We start from the raw sequence: 16,081 nt of genomic DNA on the forward strand, positions 1-16,081 counted from the left end.
CTTGACATTAAATCACTCATAGACATGCACACAAACACCCCCCGTATACATATTCATACCCAGTGACAAGCAGACACAAAGATGCACACACTCCTCTTCCCTGGGGACTGTGTTCTCTGGCTTTACTTGAATGACTGAATGATGCCATGGTCGTATAGGTTAACACAGAGTGTGTGTGTGTTTGTTTGTCTGTGTGTGTGTGTGTGTCTGTCAGGATTTGTCTCGGCCGCAAAGAGACACTGGATCTGAGGAGGAAATGATGTGGAACATAACTGACACACGCACGCTCACAGACATGTACAGTCACTCAGCGTGGAAACATGAAACTTTAGCTGTGGTCGCTGCACGAGTGTGAAGGACTGAGAGAGAAAAAGATAATGCACCGAAAAGCACTAGACAATCATCATCAAGTATTTTCTAATGAACTTTGAAATAATCACTTCACAGTTTGTGATCTGTCAGTGCAGTTAAGTTCCCTCAGTAGATTTAAACTTCTGTTCCCGCAGGCGTTGACTGTTAATGCTACGCCCGTGGCTTTAGATTGTGTTTTTTCTTCAAGGAGAAAGTTTGATAACGCACAACACAGTTTGCAATGACAACATTAGCATTCTGTAATAAAACCACAACTATACTTCCTTATAAGTATGAAATGTTTTTATTGTTTCCCTTTTTACTGTAACTTTTAACTTATGTATTATTTATGTTTTCAAATTCTTTACAAGAATATCCCCTTATTCCGTACATCTTCATTTCATATGTTACGTCATGTTTGCTTTTCATCTTGAAGCACATCGAGTCTGTTTTTGTCATCTGAAAAGTGCCACATGAATAAACTTCACTCGACTTCACAATCTTGATTATAAACAAATTTTTCAATTTCGAACACGGAGCCGCTTGGAAACAGATGAAATGCTGGTATCTGATTTGTTTTATCTCGCTCAAGCATGATGTGAGATAACAAACGCAGTGAGCTGCTCAGACTGATCTTCATCATGTCCCTGAGGTTTGAAGATCAGACAGCCTGTTTGCCAAATATGTGATTTCGTTCTCCTGACATAAATGAACTTTAACCTCCAGGACTGCGACGACCACACCACTGGCCCCCACTGTGACGCATGCCTACCTGGCTACTATGGTAACGCCACCCATGGCGACTGTCATCCCTGCGCCTGCCCACTCAATCTTCCCAGCAACAAGTAGGTTCTGAAGGGGCCGAGGTTAACGTCACGATTTAATCAAATGCCTCAATCTATCACCGCTCAACCCCAATCTCTGCTTCTGACCCGTCTCTTGATAATGTTCTTTCCACTACACTACATTTTTTCTTTTTTCTTTTCTTAAATAACATCACCACCAACGGAGGCTTCATCACGATGAGTAGAAATATAATTGTGACAGGAATAGAAATATCGTCACTGCAGATAGAAGAGTCAATACAAGAGGAGAAATATCATCGCTGTGGGTGGAAATGTCATCGCCGCTGGTAGAATTAAAAGAAGTGCTATAAAACTTAACACAGCAGCAAACTCAAACATCTCCCACAAGTCATTAAGGTGTTCAAACCTTTTCGTCACATCGTTCCTCTGGTGTGGAACACTGCTCGTGCTGTAGATTCTCACGTTACAGCAAGTGTCTGCTCAAAAAGGTTTAACATCTGAGGGCTGCAACATTTTAACACATGAATGAATGAATTCATCATCCATCAAGTTGTTAGTGCTTTGTAATGAACACAATCACACCCACTGACATTTTACTGGATTATAAATAATCTAGGGAAAACAATTTTTAACATTTCTAGTATGTGCTTTTATTTTTGTTGAGTTCAAACAAGGCGATTATGAGATGCTTGATAAAACAAATAAAAGCCCCGATGCAAATACTGTAGTACCTGTAGTACTGTGGGCCTGGTGGAAAAGATTTGTAGTGCCTCCTATTGGCCAATGTTGTTATAATTTAACAACCACTGCTCTCCTTTAATATAAACCAAGGGTTTTGAGGATTGGGCCAACTCTGTGAGTTATGACGAAATCTGCCCGAGGCAAATTATGAAACATATCCTGCAAACTTTATGTGTAATTATAATAATAATAATAATAGTACAGCTGAAAATGAACTGCTGGTCTCAGAATATATCTAGCTTTGTTTTTCTGGTTGAGATATTAGTTTTAGCTGAGAATTCCGTGTTCAGCAACAATATGTAAACATTGGTTAAATGAGATGTTTACCTCCTTTTTAACTGAGCTGCAGTTTCTCCAAAGAACCAGAGAGAGATGCTGTACGTTGGGCACAGACGTCACCAGCTCACGCTCACAGGCAGCAGCAGCTGAGAATCCTCATGTAGTCATGACACATCACGTCCAGAACTCCAAGAGCTAAAGAAAGACACTTCTCTCTCTCTCTCTCTCTCTCTCTCTCTGCTGCTCTGCCTCGCTCTAACCCTGGCAGTAATAATAGCTTGAAGGTGCTTTGCTTTTCAGCCCCTCAAAATAGCCCATCCAGTCCCTCATGTGCACTGAGGCCGGCCACTCAAACTGCCAGACGGCCGGTCGGCCTGTTGTTAGCGGCGGAGCCTCATCTCTCGCGAACATCTGATAAAGTGATGTTCATATTAGTTTCAGCACAGGAAACAGGCTGGTGATTTACAGCCACTCGATAGAAATCAATTTAGTCCTCCAATGCTGTTCTATTTAATTTACACCCAGGTTTAATTACCCTGCTGCAAGGAGGCTTTTTACTGTTTTTATTTGCCAGTCAAAATCTATTAAACATATTTAATTTAGTTAGAACTCGCTCAATTATACAGCTTTACCTCCACTTTGAGTTTTTCTTTTTTTAACCCAAACCATTGCTGTACGACACTTCTCATGCCCTTGATAACTTACTGAAGTACTTTTTACTTTTCAGTTTTCCTGTGACTGGAAGAAAAAATTGATGGTCTATTTTTGATTAGTTTTTTTGGCTCTATGTTCACAGGGAAACTTTATTCACTGATTTCACTCGGCTTTTTAAACATCTATAGACTATAGATATAAGCATGTGCAGTCTTTATTAATATTCATTAATATATATGTTTTAGTAACACACATTCTTCATCACATCTTTTCCCCCTAAAACACATTTGAGAAACCTTTTGACTCCAGTGATGAATAATCAGCACAGTTTCTTTTATACAATAAACAATATTGTGTATACTTTAATATAATTCATATTTTCAAACACTTTTTCTACATGTTTTTTTATTTTTAACCGAACCAGCTTGTAAGTCACTGAGCCATCTCTTGGTTACGGAGTCAGACCAGCAGTGAATCAGTCTGGGGCCTGGAACCCGAGCCAGGAGAACTATCTATAGTTTATGGAAGTGGGAGGGTGACAGAACAGGGGCGAGAGACTATCGCTTTACTCTGTGTCTCTCACTCTCTCTCATTCTCTCCATTCTCCATCTCTCGCTCTCTCTTCTGCAGTTCATGTAGGGCACAGTTTGTCGGGAGGAAGAGTGTTTTCAAATAACGCAGTGTGTGGAAGTAGGAGACGTCCGAGTGTGAAAGAGAGGGGGCATTAAGTGTGTGTGTCTGTTAGAGAGTGAATGTGAGGACGGGGAAGTGAAAGTATCGACACAGGTTTTTGTGTGTGTGTGTGTGTGTGTGTGTGTGGGGAGAGAAACAATGGCCTTAACTCGCCTTTGTCCTCTCCTCTTCCTCCTCTTCGTCCTCCTCCCGTTCTCCACGCTGGGACAACAACGCTACCAAATTCAACAACGACTGCAACAACTGTCTCAACAACGTCGCCACGGTAACCGCAACAGCTTCAGCCCCACCTGCCACCTCGGTGACGAAGGGTTGCTGTGCGACCAGTGTCAGCCTGGATACACAGGACCACGATGTGACAGGTAACACACACACACACACACACACACAAACACACACTGTGGACACTTAAACACTCTGATGAACAACTTGGAAATCTCAGAAAGTAAAGATCATTATTAATAATAAAAAACAACGATAAGAAATCCACCTCCATAAATCTTGTGAATTCAAATCTGTTGCACCAGTTTACGATTATTTAAATAACACGATGGCTCATTAAGCACAGATTATCTTCTGTGACCTTATTGCAGCATCTTCACAAGTACAACTGCATAATTGAATTAATTTAATATGCATAGGAAGAATAATCTTAAAAATAAATCCACTGTTAGTGTTTTCTTTTCTCTTTAAACTTCCTATTTGGCAATTTGATTTAGTTTATAAGCAGAAACTCCTCATTTTTTGTAGTTCTTCATGTCTCACTCTCCAGTTTTCTGTCCACACAACATTTATTAGCTGAGTGAAATTAATTTTTCACCAACCCAGGACTAATGAGAAGTCTCTGGTTGACAGTCTTGTAACACGTTCGGCTCCACTGTCATGTGTTGACGCAGAGTAAAACCAGGTTTCAGTGTTTTGAAGTGAAACTGTCCACAGCTGAAATGATCTGTTACTCTCCTGTATCTTTTACTCATGAATATAATTATTGTGGAAAGTTTGACGAGTTAGAAATTCCACTTTTGCACATGAGGAATGTTGAGATCATTTTCATTTATTAATAGATGTACATAAAATCAGAGAGCAGCTATTGCTGCTATAGAGCCACCAAACCTTTCAATGAGGCATCAAGACTGAAGTAATAAATGGTATTCATTCATTTATAAAGGCAACTCAAACGTGGTTTCTTATTAATAATCTATAAATTCATATTTTAAACATGTACAAAGCAGTAAACTCAGTACAAAGGGTGTCTTCTTACAAACAGAGATAGATTGATGAGATATAACGATGAGGTGGGGACTCTATAGAAAGTATTGCTCCAAATAATATGAAATACATACAAGAGGTTCACGTGATGTCTGTCATGTGTTTGTGGTGGGATCTGGCTCCTCCCTGTATCGTCTCTGTATACAGGCTTGATGTTTTACCACCAAAGGCAGTACAACTGTAAACCTGATACACACTGTGTCTCCTTCCATTGTGTTCTCTTTGAATCTTAACACTTTGAATTTCCACAGACGTTCCATCGGTCAGTTTTCCTTGTTTAGAATAGCAAATGAAAATGCTTTCATGAGCTGCTCGGAGTTTAAATTTCTTTATATCCATCAGCGTATACTCTGATCATTTTAATCTCCTGGATGAAACATTGGCAATCAGTGTGCGTTATGCAGCCCGTTGCTATTTGTTTTCAGTTAAACGAGAGCTGCTACCCGTGGACGTGGCGCCTCGGCTCGCTGGCCTGCATAGTCTGCATGCCTGGTCCTGCTGTCCACAGCAGAATCTGTCTGTCTGCCTTTTAGTCTTTTTATAAACCTCGTTTGCCAGTGGGAAGCAAACTGACTCATTGTCGGACTATTTTGTCACAGAGCGACATCTGCACCGCACCGTACGGCAACAGTCAGAGGTCGAGCAGCGACGGAGAACCAGCACAACTTGACTGGTCCGCCTCTCCTTCTAATCAATGAGAATCCGTGGGCTTCTTCCTACAGTATGACATTAAACTCCATAAGTACTAGAAAGATTCTGAGTTTCTTTCTCGACGGTGTTTGTTTTGTTTACAGAATGAATCTGTGCACATGCATTCTTCTGCTCTGATGCCATATGGTGCACGGAGTCACAGAGAGAGGACAGCTGTTTCCTAAAAGCAGAGGAAAAAAGAGACTGTGCTGCATCGACTCAGGACACATCACGTAAAATAATACTTTAGTGCAAATGACGGTATTAAAGAGCTAATCTTTGATACCTGCTATGCACTACCTGCCATTACACTTCATTATCTACAGTCCTTTTGTTGTTGTTAGCGGTAATTAATTGTAATCTGCCAATTTGTCTGTATTATGGGCTTTAAGAGAATAAGCTACCCTATCCCTCCCGTGCTAATAGACCATCCGCTCGCTGCTAAGTGATTCAGCTTTTCAATTTCCTGTCCATAAACAGTCATTTAAAATTAGCTGAGAGATGTTTGATACAGCTGCCAAACTAATAAGTCAGTTAAAACTCATCAGCTGCTATTCAGTGCTAAGTAGAGTTTGTCCCTAAATCCAGATGTTTTCAGTGTTTCAAAGGTATCTCAGGTATTTCCACTATAGATGGTTATATATCTGGACACCGTTCCATAAAGAATCTATAATTAAATGTATCTATATTTAAAGTAATACATTATATATTAGTATTTCCCTGCGTTAATATAAATATATCTTAAAGGTCACGTGTGTAAGATCTAGGTGAAAGGGATCTATACTTCATATTTACATCGGGAGACACTGAACCTTTACAGTAGAAACAAAAACTAGAAAGATAATAAAGATAAAAATAAATATTTCTCTCACGAAACAACTTGACCCAATTTCTGCTTTTAACAGTAAATACAAAGAATCCAGTTGATCTCAGTTTGCATTAAAATTATGGGGAGTATTCGCGGGAGGAGCCGAGCCTGTCGTCCCCCGGCACCGACTCCCCATTTATAACACTAAAAATAAAAGAACATAACTTTTATGTTCCCGACACGTCTCCTCCCTCTGTGATTCTCCACCAGTTGTGTTCACCGACTGCTTCCTGTGTAACTCTGATGGTTTTGACCAGGTGTCTGGCCCCCAATATATCTCCTTCAAGCACTCTGCACCCCCCCACTATAAATACCTCCACTTCCTCCTGAGGCCCAAGGAAACACACACACACACACACACACACACACACACACACACACACACACACACACACACACACACACACACACACAGGGATGGAATAGAATAGAATAGACACAAAATGCAAGCACACACTTAATCCCTGCTTCTCTATCAGAAAGTGAAATTGCTACCCATACCGTTCTCCACTTGACGAGGAGGATGTACTTGTAGCCACACACACACACACACACACACACACACACACACACACAGAAGCTAATAAACCAGTTCTATTGAGTACCAAGGAGGGTCAGTGGTAATAATGGCTGGCTGCTCTTGACTCTTTCCCTCTCTCTGTCCTTTACCCCCCCCCCCCCCCCCCCCCCCACTCTCTAAATTCAATCCACTCTTCAACGTGAAGACCTTTTCCCCCCTCGTCTCTATCTCTCTTTCTTTTCCTCTACTCTCACTCTCCATTCTCCCCCCCACCCTCTCTCTCTCTCTCTCTCTCTCTCTCTCCCATTTCAACCCAATTCCCTCCTCGGCCGGTCGAGCTTTAGTTCAGCTCAGGCCTGTTTTATTTGCTTTCAGTGGCTCTTTCAAGAGGCTGCATTCTCAGAACTGTCTCCTCCAGTTAATATTGTGTGCAGCATCTAGACTTCCTCTTATTACAAATGAAATAAGAAAAACTCAGACAATTTGTGTGGCAGTCGACATTGATGTGTCCTTATCCTTGCACGAGAGGGCCGACGGACATTTTTTAATTTTTCTTTCCAACAGCGACAGAAATAAAGTGGATACTTCAACATGAGAAAAACAAATCTATTCTAAAAACAGGATGGACAGAGAACCAATAATGCTGCTTCAGATAAAATGTTAGAAAGGACATAACAAATGTCTGTAAAATATATTTAATCAGGATGAGTTTTTATTATTAATTTCACTGAGAAATCTTTATTTGAGTAAAACTCATCGGAGATCAGGAAGTTGTTTTCTGCACACAGTTTGAGCCACAGATTTTTTTCTTCCAGAGTATTTGTCACATAAACGCAAAACTTCACTTCCTGCAGTAAGACCCATATTATACTGTGAGGAGGATAATAACGGGACGACTTCTAGTTGCCGCAGCACGAGCGCTCACCAGCTGGGTTGTTGGATCAATCGTTGAAATACTTTAAGAGCATTTTGTTCTTATAGATTTTTTGTTTTGTCAAAAAAATTAGACAATCCTGGTGAAAGTTTGTTCTGTCAATTTAATCTGAGCATGTGATGCCACCACTATGGCAGGGAATCGACTAAATCCGATGTTTGAAACACGCGCAGTCAACTGTTTCTCTCTGCTGCCTCTTAGATGTTCCAACGGATACTACGGCAAGCCCGCTGTTCCAGGAGGCTCCTGCCAGCCCTGTGATTGCCATGACAACCTGGACCTATCAATACCTGGCAGCTGTGATCCGGTCACAGGCCAGTGTGTGCGCTGTCGGCAAGGTTACGGCGGAGCGGCGTGCGGCAGTTGCGCTGATGGTTACTATGGAGATGCTGTCACGGCGAAAAACTGCCAACGTAAGTAAACCGACTGAAAACAAACATCAAAGAGACAGAAATGATCACAGGTAAATCCATCAAAGGCCGGTTTATTAAATAAAAGAACAATAATCAAACAAATGGAAAATGAATAGAAAGTTAGTTCGCTGACTATATTTAGCTCCATTTGCTGCGATTACACTGCAGCTTTTATTATTGTGTCTCACTCACTTTTAAGTCCAGTATAAGTGGTACCTTATAATGCATTCCAGAAATACACACTTTTATCTGGTAATAATGTCTTTCATCAGTTTCATTAGAGAACTAATCAGACTTTGCAACAACATCCTGACTTGAAGACTGAAAATGTTTAACTTTGGCTACTCCTAGTGGCCGTGTCAGAAAAGACACAGCATACTTCTGCAGTACTGTGACCTCCGTCCCACGTGACCCACCGTGCTGCACAGAGGACGATGCTGGTAAAGGCAACATTCGCTGTTGTCTTTGGAATAAAGGATAAATTCCAGGATGCTGTTGTCAAAAATGGGAAAAACAGCATCTAGTTTTTAGTTGAGTCGTTATGAAGAGAAGCCTGCAGTGGCTCTTGCACGTCACAGCAGGAGCATTAGACTGAAAAGTACTACTTCCTCTATGAAACTCAAATTTAGCTAAATGATTGGTTTGATCCTTTCACTCAAACACAGTACACCATGTGGAGTGTGTGTGTCTGTGTGTGTGTGTGTGTGTGTGTGTGTGTGTGTGTGTGTGTGTCTGTGCATCGGGAAGCAGCTGTACCAGTGGGAGGTGTGATGTCTTAGCGGCCCACTGACTGCCAGCTGTATTTAAGAGTGAGAATAAAAAAGAACGTACAAAAGAGGAGAGAGATGTCAGTGAATGCAGACGTACAGGAGGCGTCTTCATTAAAACATGCGCTGTCGACAAAATCTGCGGCGTGAGCACGGAGGTTTGCAGGAAGACAGATTAACGGACGCCTCGCAACGAACGATAGACGGGGCCCGGCCGATAAGTAGACAGATAAACCCGTCAGACGTGCACAAAGGCAGGCAGACAGTCTGACAGACAGTATTAATGTGCATTTGATAGTTCATTGTTCTCCAGTTGTTTCCCCTCTCCACCCAGCTAAATGGTTATTGATTAATCAGCCTGATCTATTGCTCTGCGACCATGCTGATCGGCTGCTCGTGTCTGCAGATGGAGGGTTCGTATTGATCCTGTACGAATGACAAAAGACCACCAGGAATTATTAAAACACAACAACTCTCTCTCTCTCTCTCTCCACCTCTGTCAGTGGAGGTCTCTCGCTCCGTCTCCCTATTTCTCCCAGTCTTAATGAATTTTATTGAGTGGAGCAGCAGAGTTCAGGCCGAGTCCATTTGTGCACCATTAGACTGCAAAAATCTTTCGCTTTGTCTCTGGATGTCAGAGTTGCGGCCGTTTTTGCAGCAGCCATTTTGTGTCTGTTCCCCCCTCGCGGCTCAGGTGGATTCAGTCGGATGATGAAGGCGGTTTAATTTTTAAAGCACATTTGACCACAAAGTCATTTGTCTGAGGAATAATGGAGAAAAGTTGTTTACTGTCGTTGTATTGATTCAATAATGTAATTATTCTTACTGTGTGTTCGACGGTAGATCATAATTCATAATTAACCTCAAAGGCCTTAACAATGTGTACAAGAGGCAGCACGACAAAAACAAGGATGCATTAAAATACACTCTACCTGCCGTTTTAATATAAATATGCTCAGGTGCAAGTTCACCTGGCTTTTAAAAGAATGGGAGATGGCACTCAGATTGGTTTATTGTATGTATTGCACCCTTGGGCCTGATGTGTTGTTTTCTGCTGTTGAATTAGCAAAGGTAGACTTGAAGACACACTGAATGCATCTGTGTAATTCACTCAGATAATTAAAAGCCTCATGGGTCAGAAACAATTACAACCTGCTCATCACTCTATAAATAAAGCTTTGCTGAGTTCTGCCGTCAACATTTCAAAAACACCCACAATTCTTCACATTGTGCTGTTTTAATATGAGCATACATCCATTATTATCATTTGCATTAGTCACGGGGCGGTCAGAGTGTTGCTTAGTTAGATTTAGAGTCTTCAATTACTGAACCGTGCGTAAGCAAAGAGGAGAAAAGCACGATACTGTATGAGGAGAATATCTTTTCATGCATGATCGTGACCTAGAATTCCAAGAGCTCTGTGGCTTGAAGGTCACCGGTTTGAATCCCAGCTCTTGAGCTCTGTGAAGAGAAAATAAGGAAGACTTTGCACTTAACACTTGACTCCTGGTTTTGAAACGTCTGCAGTCGAACAGCTTAACCCTGAATTTCAGCTCTTGATCTGCTCAGTTGACAGTAGTCACTCAGTCAGAAGTGGTGTTTGAGCAGGGGCTGCCTCCAGGTGTCTGTGTGAATTGTGCGCCGGCTTAAAAAAGCAGGATTTGTAAAGGCCCAGTTAAGCTTTGTGCAAAATCTAATACGAGAACTTTATTAAGAAAAGCATTGCAGTTCTGGACAGCACCTCCTTTTGCTCAGTGGAACCTCAGTTCTTTGTGCCATGGATTTGGAAAGAAAAGAGTATTTTTTAACGTTTTTTAAATCTAAATTATAAACTAATTATACTCATATACTATAATTACTTTCTATAATTCATTTTAGCCACAATCCCTTTATGTTTTACTCTCTTCTTTAACTGGATGCACAGGTTCCTAATAAAGTAAATAAGCAAATATCTACTGTGCTACTACATGATGGTTTCTAGTGCTGCTTGTAAATTCTAAGGTGTAACTGCATTTACAGAGTGGGGACAGAAATAATGAGAAAAATGGACCCTTTGGCAGTTTTTCTATATTTTGGATGTTGTTTAATTTCATAAACCAAGTGACACAAACCTACTTTGCGCTGTAGCATCTCGACAAACAGGAAACACGCATATCAAGCAGATAATCAAGGTTTTAATGCTTTTAGTGCACAATCTTCGGGCTGTGTCGTTTCCCCTCAAGGCTCCTGAACGCCACATCTCAGCATTTATATTCTGACACCGAAAATGTTCATGATGTTTTACTTGTTTACCTCGTTTGTGGCCTTGAAAGTAAAGTCTGCATACTTAATGGATAATATGATGTTTGGATGTGTCACCGACGCAGCATTGTAGTGCTAATAATAAAAAGAAGATGCACAATAACCACTCCTGCGGATGATATGACAGACGGCTGATTGCTGGGTATCCAAACAGGCAAGAAATCCAGCATCAAGGCCAGCTCTGAAACACACACACACACACACACACAAACACACACACGGTAAAGCGACATTTAATCCAACAAGAAGGCTTTTATTGTGGCGACTGACAGAACGGACTCCAGATGGTCCCCGAAGGGTGAAACCTGGGGGGTGGGAGACTGTGTGTGAGATACTGGGTGACGTACAGTACATGTGCATGTTTTCTTGTATGTTTAATCAGGCGGTTGTGTGTGTGTTCATGTGTGTGTGGGAGAGCAGGCATTTTTGTGTGTGTAAATATATATATTGTGTGGCGTAAATGTGTTTCTGCAGATTTCTGTGCGTGTTCGTGTGTGTGGACATCTGTTGTGTCTCTCTTACATCTAAGAGGAGAGAGTGGCATGTGATGTGCGTGTGCTACGAGTTTCTTGTGAAGGTGTGTGTGTTTTTTGTGTGTGTGTGTGTGTGTGTGTGTGTGTGTGCTTCTGACAGCCCGTCTTCCAGATGGGAGCTGCAATGTTCAAGCTTTTAATTGTGTATCTAAGAGGTTGATTGGCGTTTGCGGGTGAGTCTTTTTCCCTCAGTACGATTTTAAACCCATAAATTAAAGTATCGGAAGAAGAGAAAGAGATCAGAGCAGTTGTACGTGAATAAAATGGGCTTTAAATAAAGATGGACGACTTGACGAGATAAAGCACCTTGATCGCCACCTAGAGGCTAAATCCTGTAGTAGTAGGAGAAACGTCTTTATTTACAGTCTAAGGTGAATAGTTTTGATATTCTGGAAATTGCCCACTTATTGTGCAAACAACTACACGACAGACTGAGTGTTATCCACCCGTGAGATGATTATTTATAAAGTTTCAGTGAAGATCAAGACAAACAGCTTCAATTTGACGTTTAATAAATCTAGGTCTTGTGTTTTTTAAGGATATTTATGTTTCGTTGGTGATGCTGCTTTGTCTCAGTGCATCACAAACAGTTTCTCTCTTATGCTCTGTAAAGAATTGCTGTGTAAAATCTTAATCCAGGAAAGCATTTAAAGAGGGATGACAGGAAATGAGGCAGAGGACGAGAGAGAGAGAGAGAGAGTCTCCATCCAGACTGAAACTGGGGACATTGTGGTTCACGGTTGGCGTCTTAGCGTCTAAGCAGGATTTAGTTTGTGCTGAATCCTGCTGGAACAGAACCCAGGACCTCCCAGATTGGAGCCAGCACCTGGTTTGGATCCAGCACCTCTGACAATCTGTAGATATGTTATTCAGTATTTGGTGTCATATAATCTCTCATTCCTTTTGAAATCGTAAATCGCAGGTTTGAAACGTGTCATATCATAGCCTCATCCTTATCCCAGATATGTGTGACCAGCGTGTGTTAGCTGTTGTTTTAGAAACATGGATGGTAAAGAGGAATAAACTTAAACTTGAAGCTGAAGCTGAGGGAGATCGATAAAGAGACAGAACACGTCACTCAGTCTCTTTGGCTGTTTGCTTTTCGTAGTTGTATAAAGAACTTAATTGCATTTTCCCTCCATTTTAACGATTCGCAGACGGGAAAGGAAACAGAAGTAAAGGTTAACAAGGGGAGATTATTGCAAATGATCGGATTATTAAATTTATATAAATAACATCTGTACGTGCTCCAGGCGCTGTGGATGTTTTTCTGTGACATTTTCTCTCCCATAGTTTGTGGGAGCAGAACCTAAGATGTACAAATGATCGTCGGGCACCGCTTCACTTTTCCTCAATGAAAACAGATGTGTTGTTGAAAAGTGCTGCCTCCTCCATTGCATCATGGACTCTTCATCTTTTTACTCAAGGGGCCGCAAATGACGACAAAAGTGTTTTTTGTATTGACACATGTAATTTAAGATTTCTCTCAAATGAGCAGGAATGAGTTTGTGCTGGGTTTTTATCTAGGCTTGTCATTCCAGAGCACAAAGCAAAAAGCGTTTTTTTCTCTGCTGTAGTCTTGCTTCGCTCAGTTACTCTCACATTTACTCTCTCTAAATGCATCGTGGAAGAACTAAGTCCGATTTTCTCTAAATTGTGGCGAGCAGGATATTAAAGTGCATATTTGCAGCTAATCCCGAATAAGCTGGATCTGAGCTCTTATCCGGTCGACTGCGGCGTCAAGTAAACACACTGACAAACTTGTGCTGTTGTTGAATGTGTTGTAATAGAAATGATGAAGAAAAAAATCATAATTGATGTAAAAATTGATCCTCTTCCTCTTCCTCTCCTGCAGCCTGTCAGTGCCACACCAATGGCTCAGTAGTGGAGGTCTGCAACAAGGAGACTGGACAGTGCGAGTGCAAAGACAATGCGGTTGGACGCCAGTGTGACGAGTGCATGGTAAGTTGTTTTAGAGACACCAGCATCCAGACTATTGATTCTTTTATGTTCCAGGTTCTTTCCCAATTCGTTGTAAGTTTCATTTGAACAGTTTTCTAGCATCACAAACCCAAATTCATCTGTTTTCATTTTGCTCTTACTTGTTTTACACCTTATGTTTCTCATTACTTTGCATCAAATCTGTGTTTTAATTAAGCAACAATATGGTTGCGAGTCTCGTGGGTAAAAGCTGATTTATGTTTCCTCTAATGGTAATTGACCACTAGTACCTGCTGAGGTACTATAAATCAGGTAGTATGACAAATATACAGCCTGTAAGTACTTGAAACAATCCTGCAAAAATCAAGTTGTGTGGATGTTGATGTAAAGCTGTTCAGTTTTTATTATGTTATCAGGCCACAACCAGACGCTTGGGTTTCACCTTTACATTTGTATTATTGTGTACAATATATCTCTATATTTGTAATACTCATGTGATACTTACAATAATAATGAAAAGTGTTACTTCATTCATTGGTCCCCTGTCTGCCCCTCGCTCCACACGTCTGTGCTCTGATTGGCCCAGCCTAACTGCTGGTGGGATGCTGAGCGTCAGGAGTGTGCGGCCTGTCGCTGCAGCCCCCACGGCTCTATGTCTCAGCGCTGCGACGTCGAGGGCCGCTGCATCTGTCGCCCTGGCTTCGTGGGCCGAAGCTGTGACCTGCGTCGCCAGGGTTTTGAGAGGCGTGAGACACGGCGGCCCGTGGAGAGAGTTCCAGTGGAGGCTGTTCAGCAGAGATGGGCGGGGCCATCCCGCACGGGGGGTTGTCCCCGGGGGGCGTACAAGCCTAAGATAGGGGTAACACACCCTGCACGTGGTTTACAGTGGTGTGTTGTTGGTTAGCATGAGTGTGTTGCTGTTCACTTGGTGTGTGATCATTAGTGCAGAGAAAGAGGCCGAACAGGTTAACGCACATCGTGTGTGCTCTTGTTGGTGTCGAAGGTTTCGGTCCGGGATTTTGAATCGATGCATGAAGGGGTGTGTTTTGTGCAAAGGTTTCATTAACGTGTGTGCGATTATTTTTACATCACCATGCTTTTTAGGAATCAACCAAGAAATTAACCTCTTTAAGGACCTTGATGTTTGTTGCTGCTGACTGGTTTTTCATTTTTCTGCCTCATGCTCAAGTATTTATTTCGGTCTTTAGTCTTCACAGCTTCTTCAACATTGTAACCCGCTTGTTTTGTGCATCCGCAGCTTGTCGCACTCTTCCTCCACCACCTGTTTCCAGCTCAGTCTATGACTCACCTTGTGTGTAATTGTGTGTCTCCAGCCTCAGACTCATGGCATCAGCACAGGCGGACAGTGCGTCCCGTGTCACTGCAATTCGTTCGGTTCCAAGTCATTCGACTGCGATGAAATCGGTCAGTGTCGGTGTCAGCCGGGCGTCACCGGACCCAAATGTGACCGCTGCGCTCGAGGATTCTTCAACTTCCAAGAGGGCGGCTGCACACGTAAGACATCAGGACAGACGGGGGGGTTGTGTTTTTGTTACTGATGTGATACTAGCCCACAGAGTAAAAGCGTGGCTCTGAAAACATGCAGTTCTGTCCTGTACTTCCTGTAATTTGCAATGAAAGCACTGTCAGCATCACAAAATGTCCTGGTTAAAGTGCTGCTCTGTTCTTCTTCCTTTTTAATTTAAAGTTTACACAAATTCTCTGCGGAGTGCTTCTGTGAGAAAAGCTATTATGTCATGTCAGAAAAAGCAAGTGCGGTCTTTCACGTTTCATAATTACTGTAAAACAGCATCTTTTTTTTGCCCACAAGTAGGACAGAGTTAAAACACTCGGAAAGGACAAAAATGCTAATAGTTGAAAAAAAATTTCACTGACTTTCTTTTAAAGCACGTCTCCTTCGTCAATGAGGGCATTTCTTTTGTTCTAGCGTCACATGGACGAGATGATTCTGTTGACATCTGGATAAACTTCCTATAGTTCTAAAAGCAGAATTGCAGTAGTTATGTATATATTCCTACTACGTTTATAATGCCAGTGACAATCTTCTATTTTTGACACTTCGTCATAAATAGATGAGCGAATCTTCCCAGGATCTTGTTAAACTCTACACAGAGACAGTAAACAAACCTCCCATCTATACGTATACATAGATACATAAAGCAAGAGGCACATGAAAGACAGAAGGAGGAAACAATAAAGATCAGGTTAAATCATTTAGATCCAGAATCTGCAGATAATTCAAAGATGAAATGTTGTCGAGGGACGTTGGCTGCTGATCGATGTTCTGTTCATTTTCATAT

The 16,081-nt window shown here is 41.7% G+C and overlaps 1 protein-coding gene across 9 annotated transcripts in view; it reads left to right on the plus strand.

Annotated features, from left to right (window-relative positions):
* Window positions 1-16,081, plus strand: part of lama2 (laminin, alpha 2) — a 128,598-nt gene that overhangs the window by 57,066 nt on the left and 55,451 nt on the right. For 5 of the 9 annotated variants that reach the window (XM_069514740.1, XM_069514742.1, XM_069514741.1 and 2 more), the window contains exons 19-24: window positions 1,078-1,196; window positions 3,803-3,886; window positions 8,007-8,218; window positions 13,675-13,781; window positions 14,347-14,619; window positions 15,095-15,275. In XM_069514740.1, coding sequence (XP_069370841.1) covers window positions 1,078-1,196; window positions 3,803-3,886; window positions 8,007-8,218; window positions 13,675-13,781; window positions 14,347-14,619; window positions 15,095-15,275 — 976 coding nt within the window. The remainder of the gene's footprint in view (window positions 1-1,077; window positions 1,197-3,802; window positions 3,887-8,006; window positions 8,219-13,674; window positions 13,782-14,346; window positions 14,620-15,094; window positions 15,276-16,081) is intronic. The other 4 variants (XM_069514746.1, XM_069514747.1, XM_069514748.1 and 1 more) reach the window with 1 other exon arrangement.

This window comes from Paralichthys olivaceus, chromosome 19, assembly GCF_024713975.1.
Source record: "Paralichthys olivaceus isolate ysfri-2021 chromosome 19, ASM2471397v2, whole genome shotgun sequence".
Lineage (NCBI taxonomy): Eukaryota > Metazoa > Chordata > Actinopteri > Pleuronectiformes > Paralichthyidae > Paralichthys > Paralichthys olivaceus.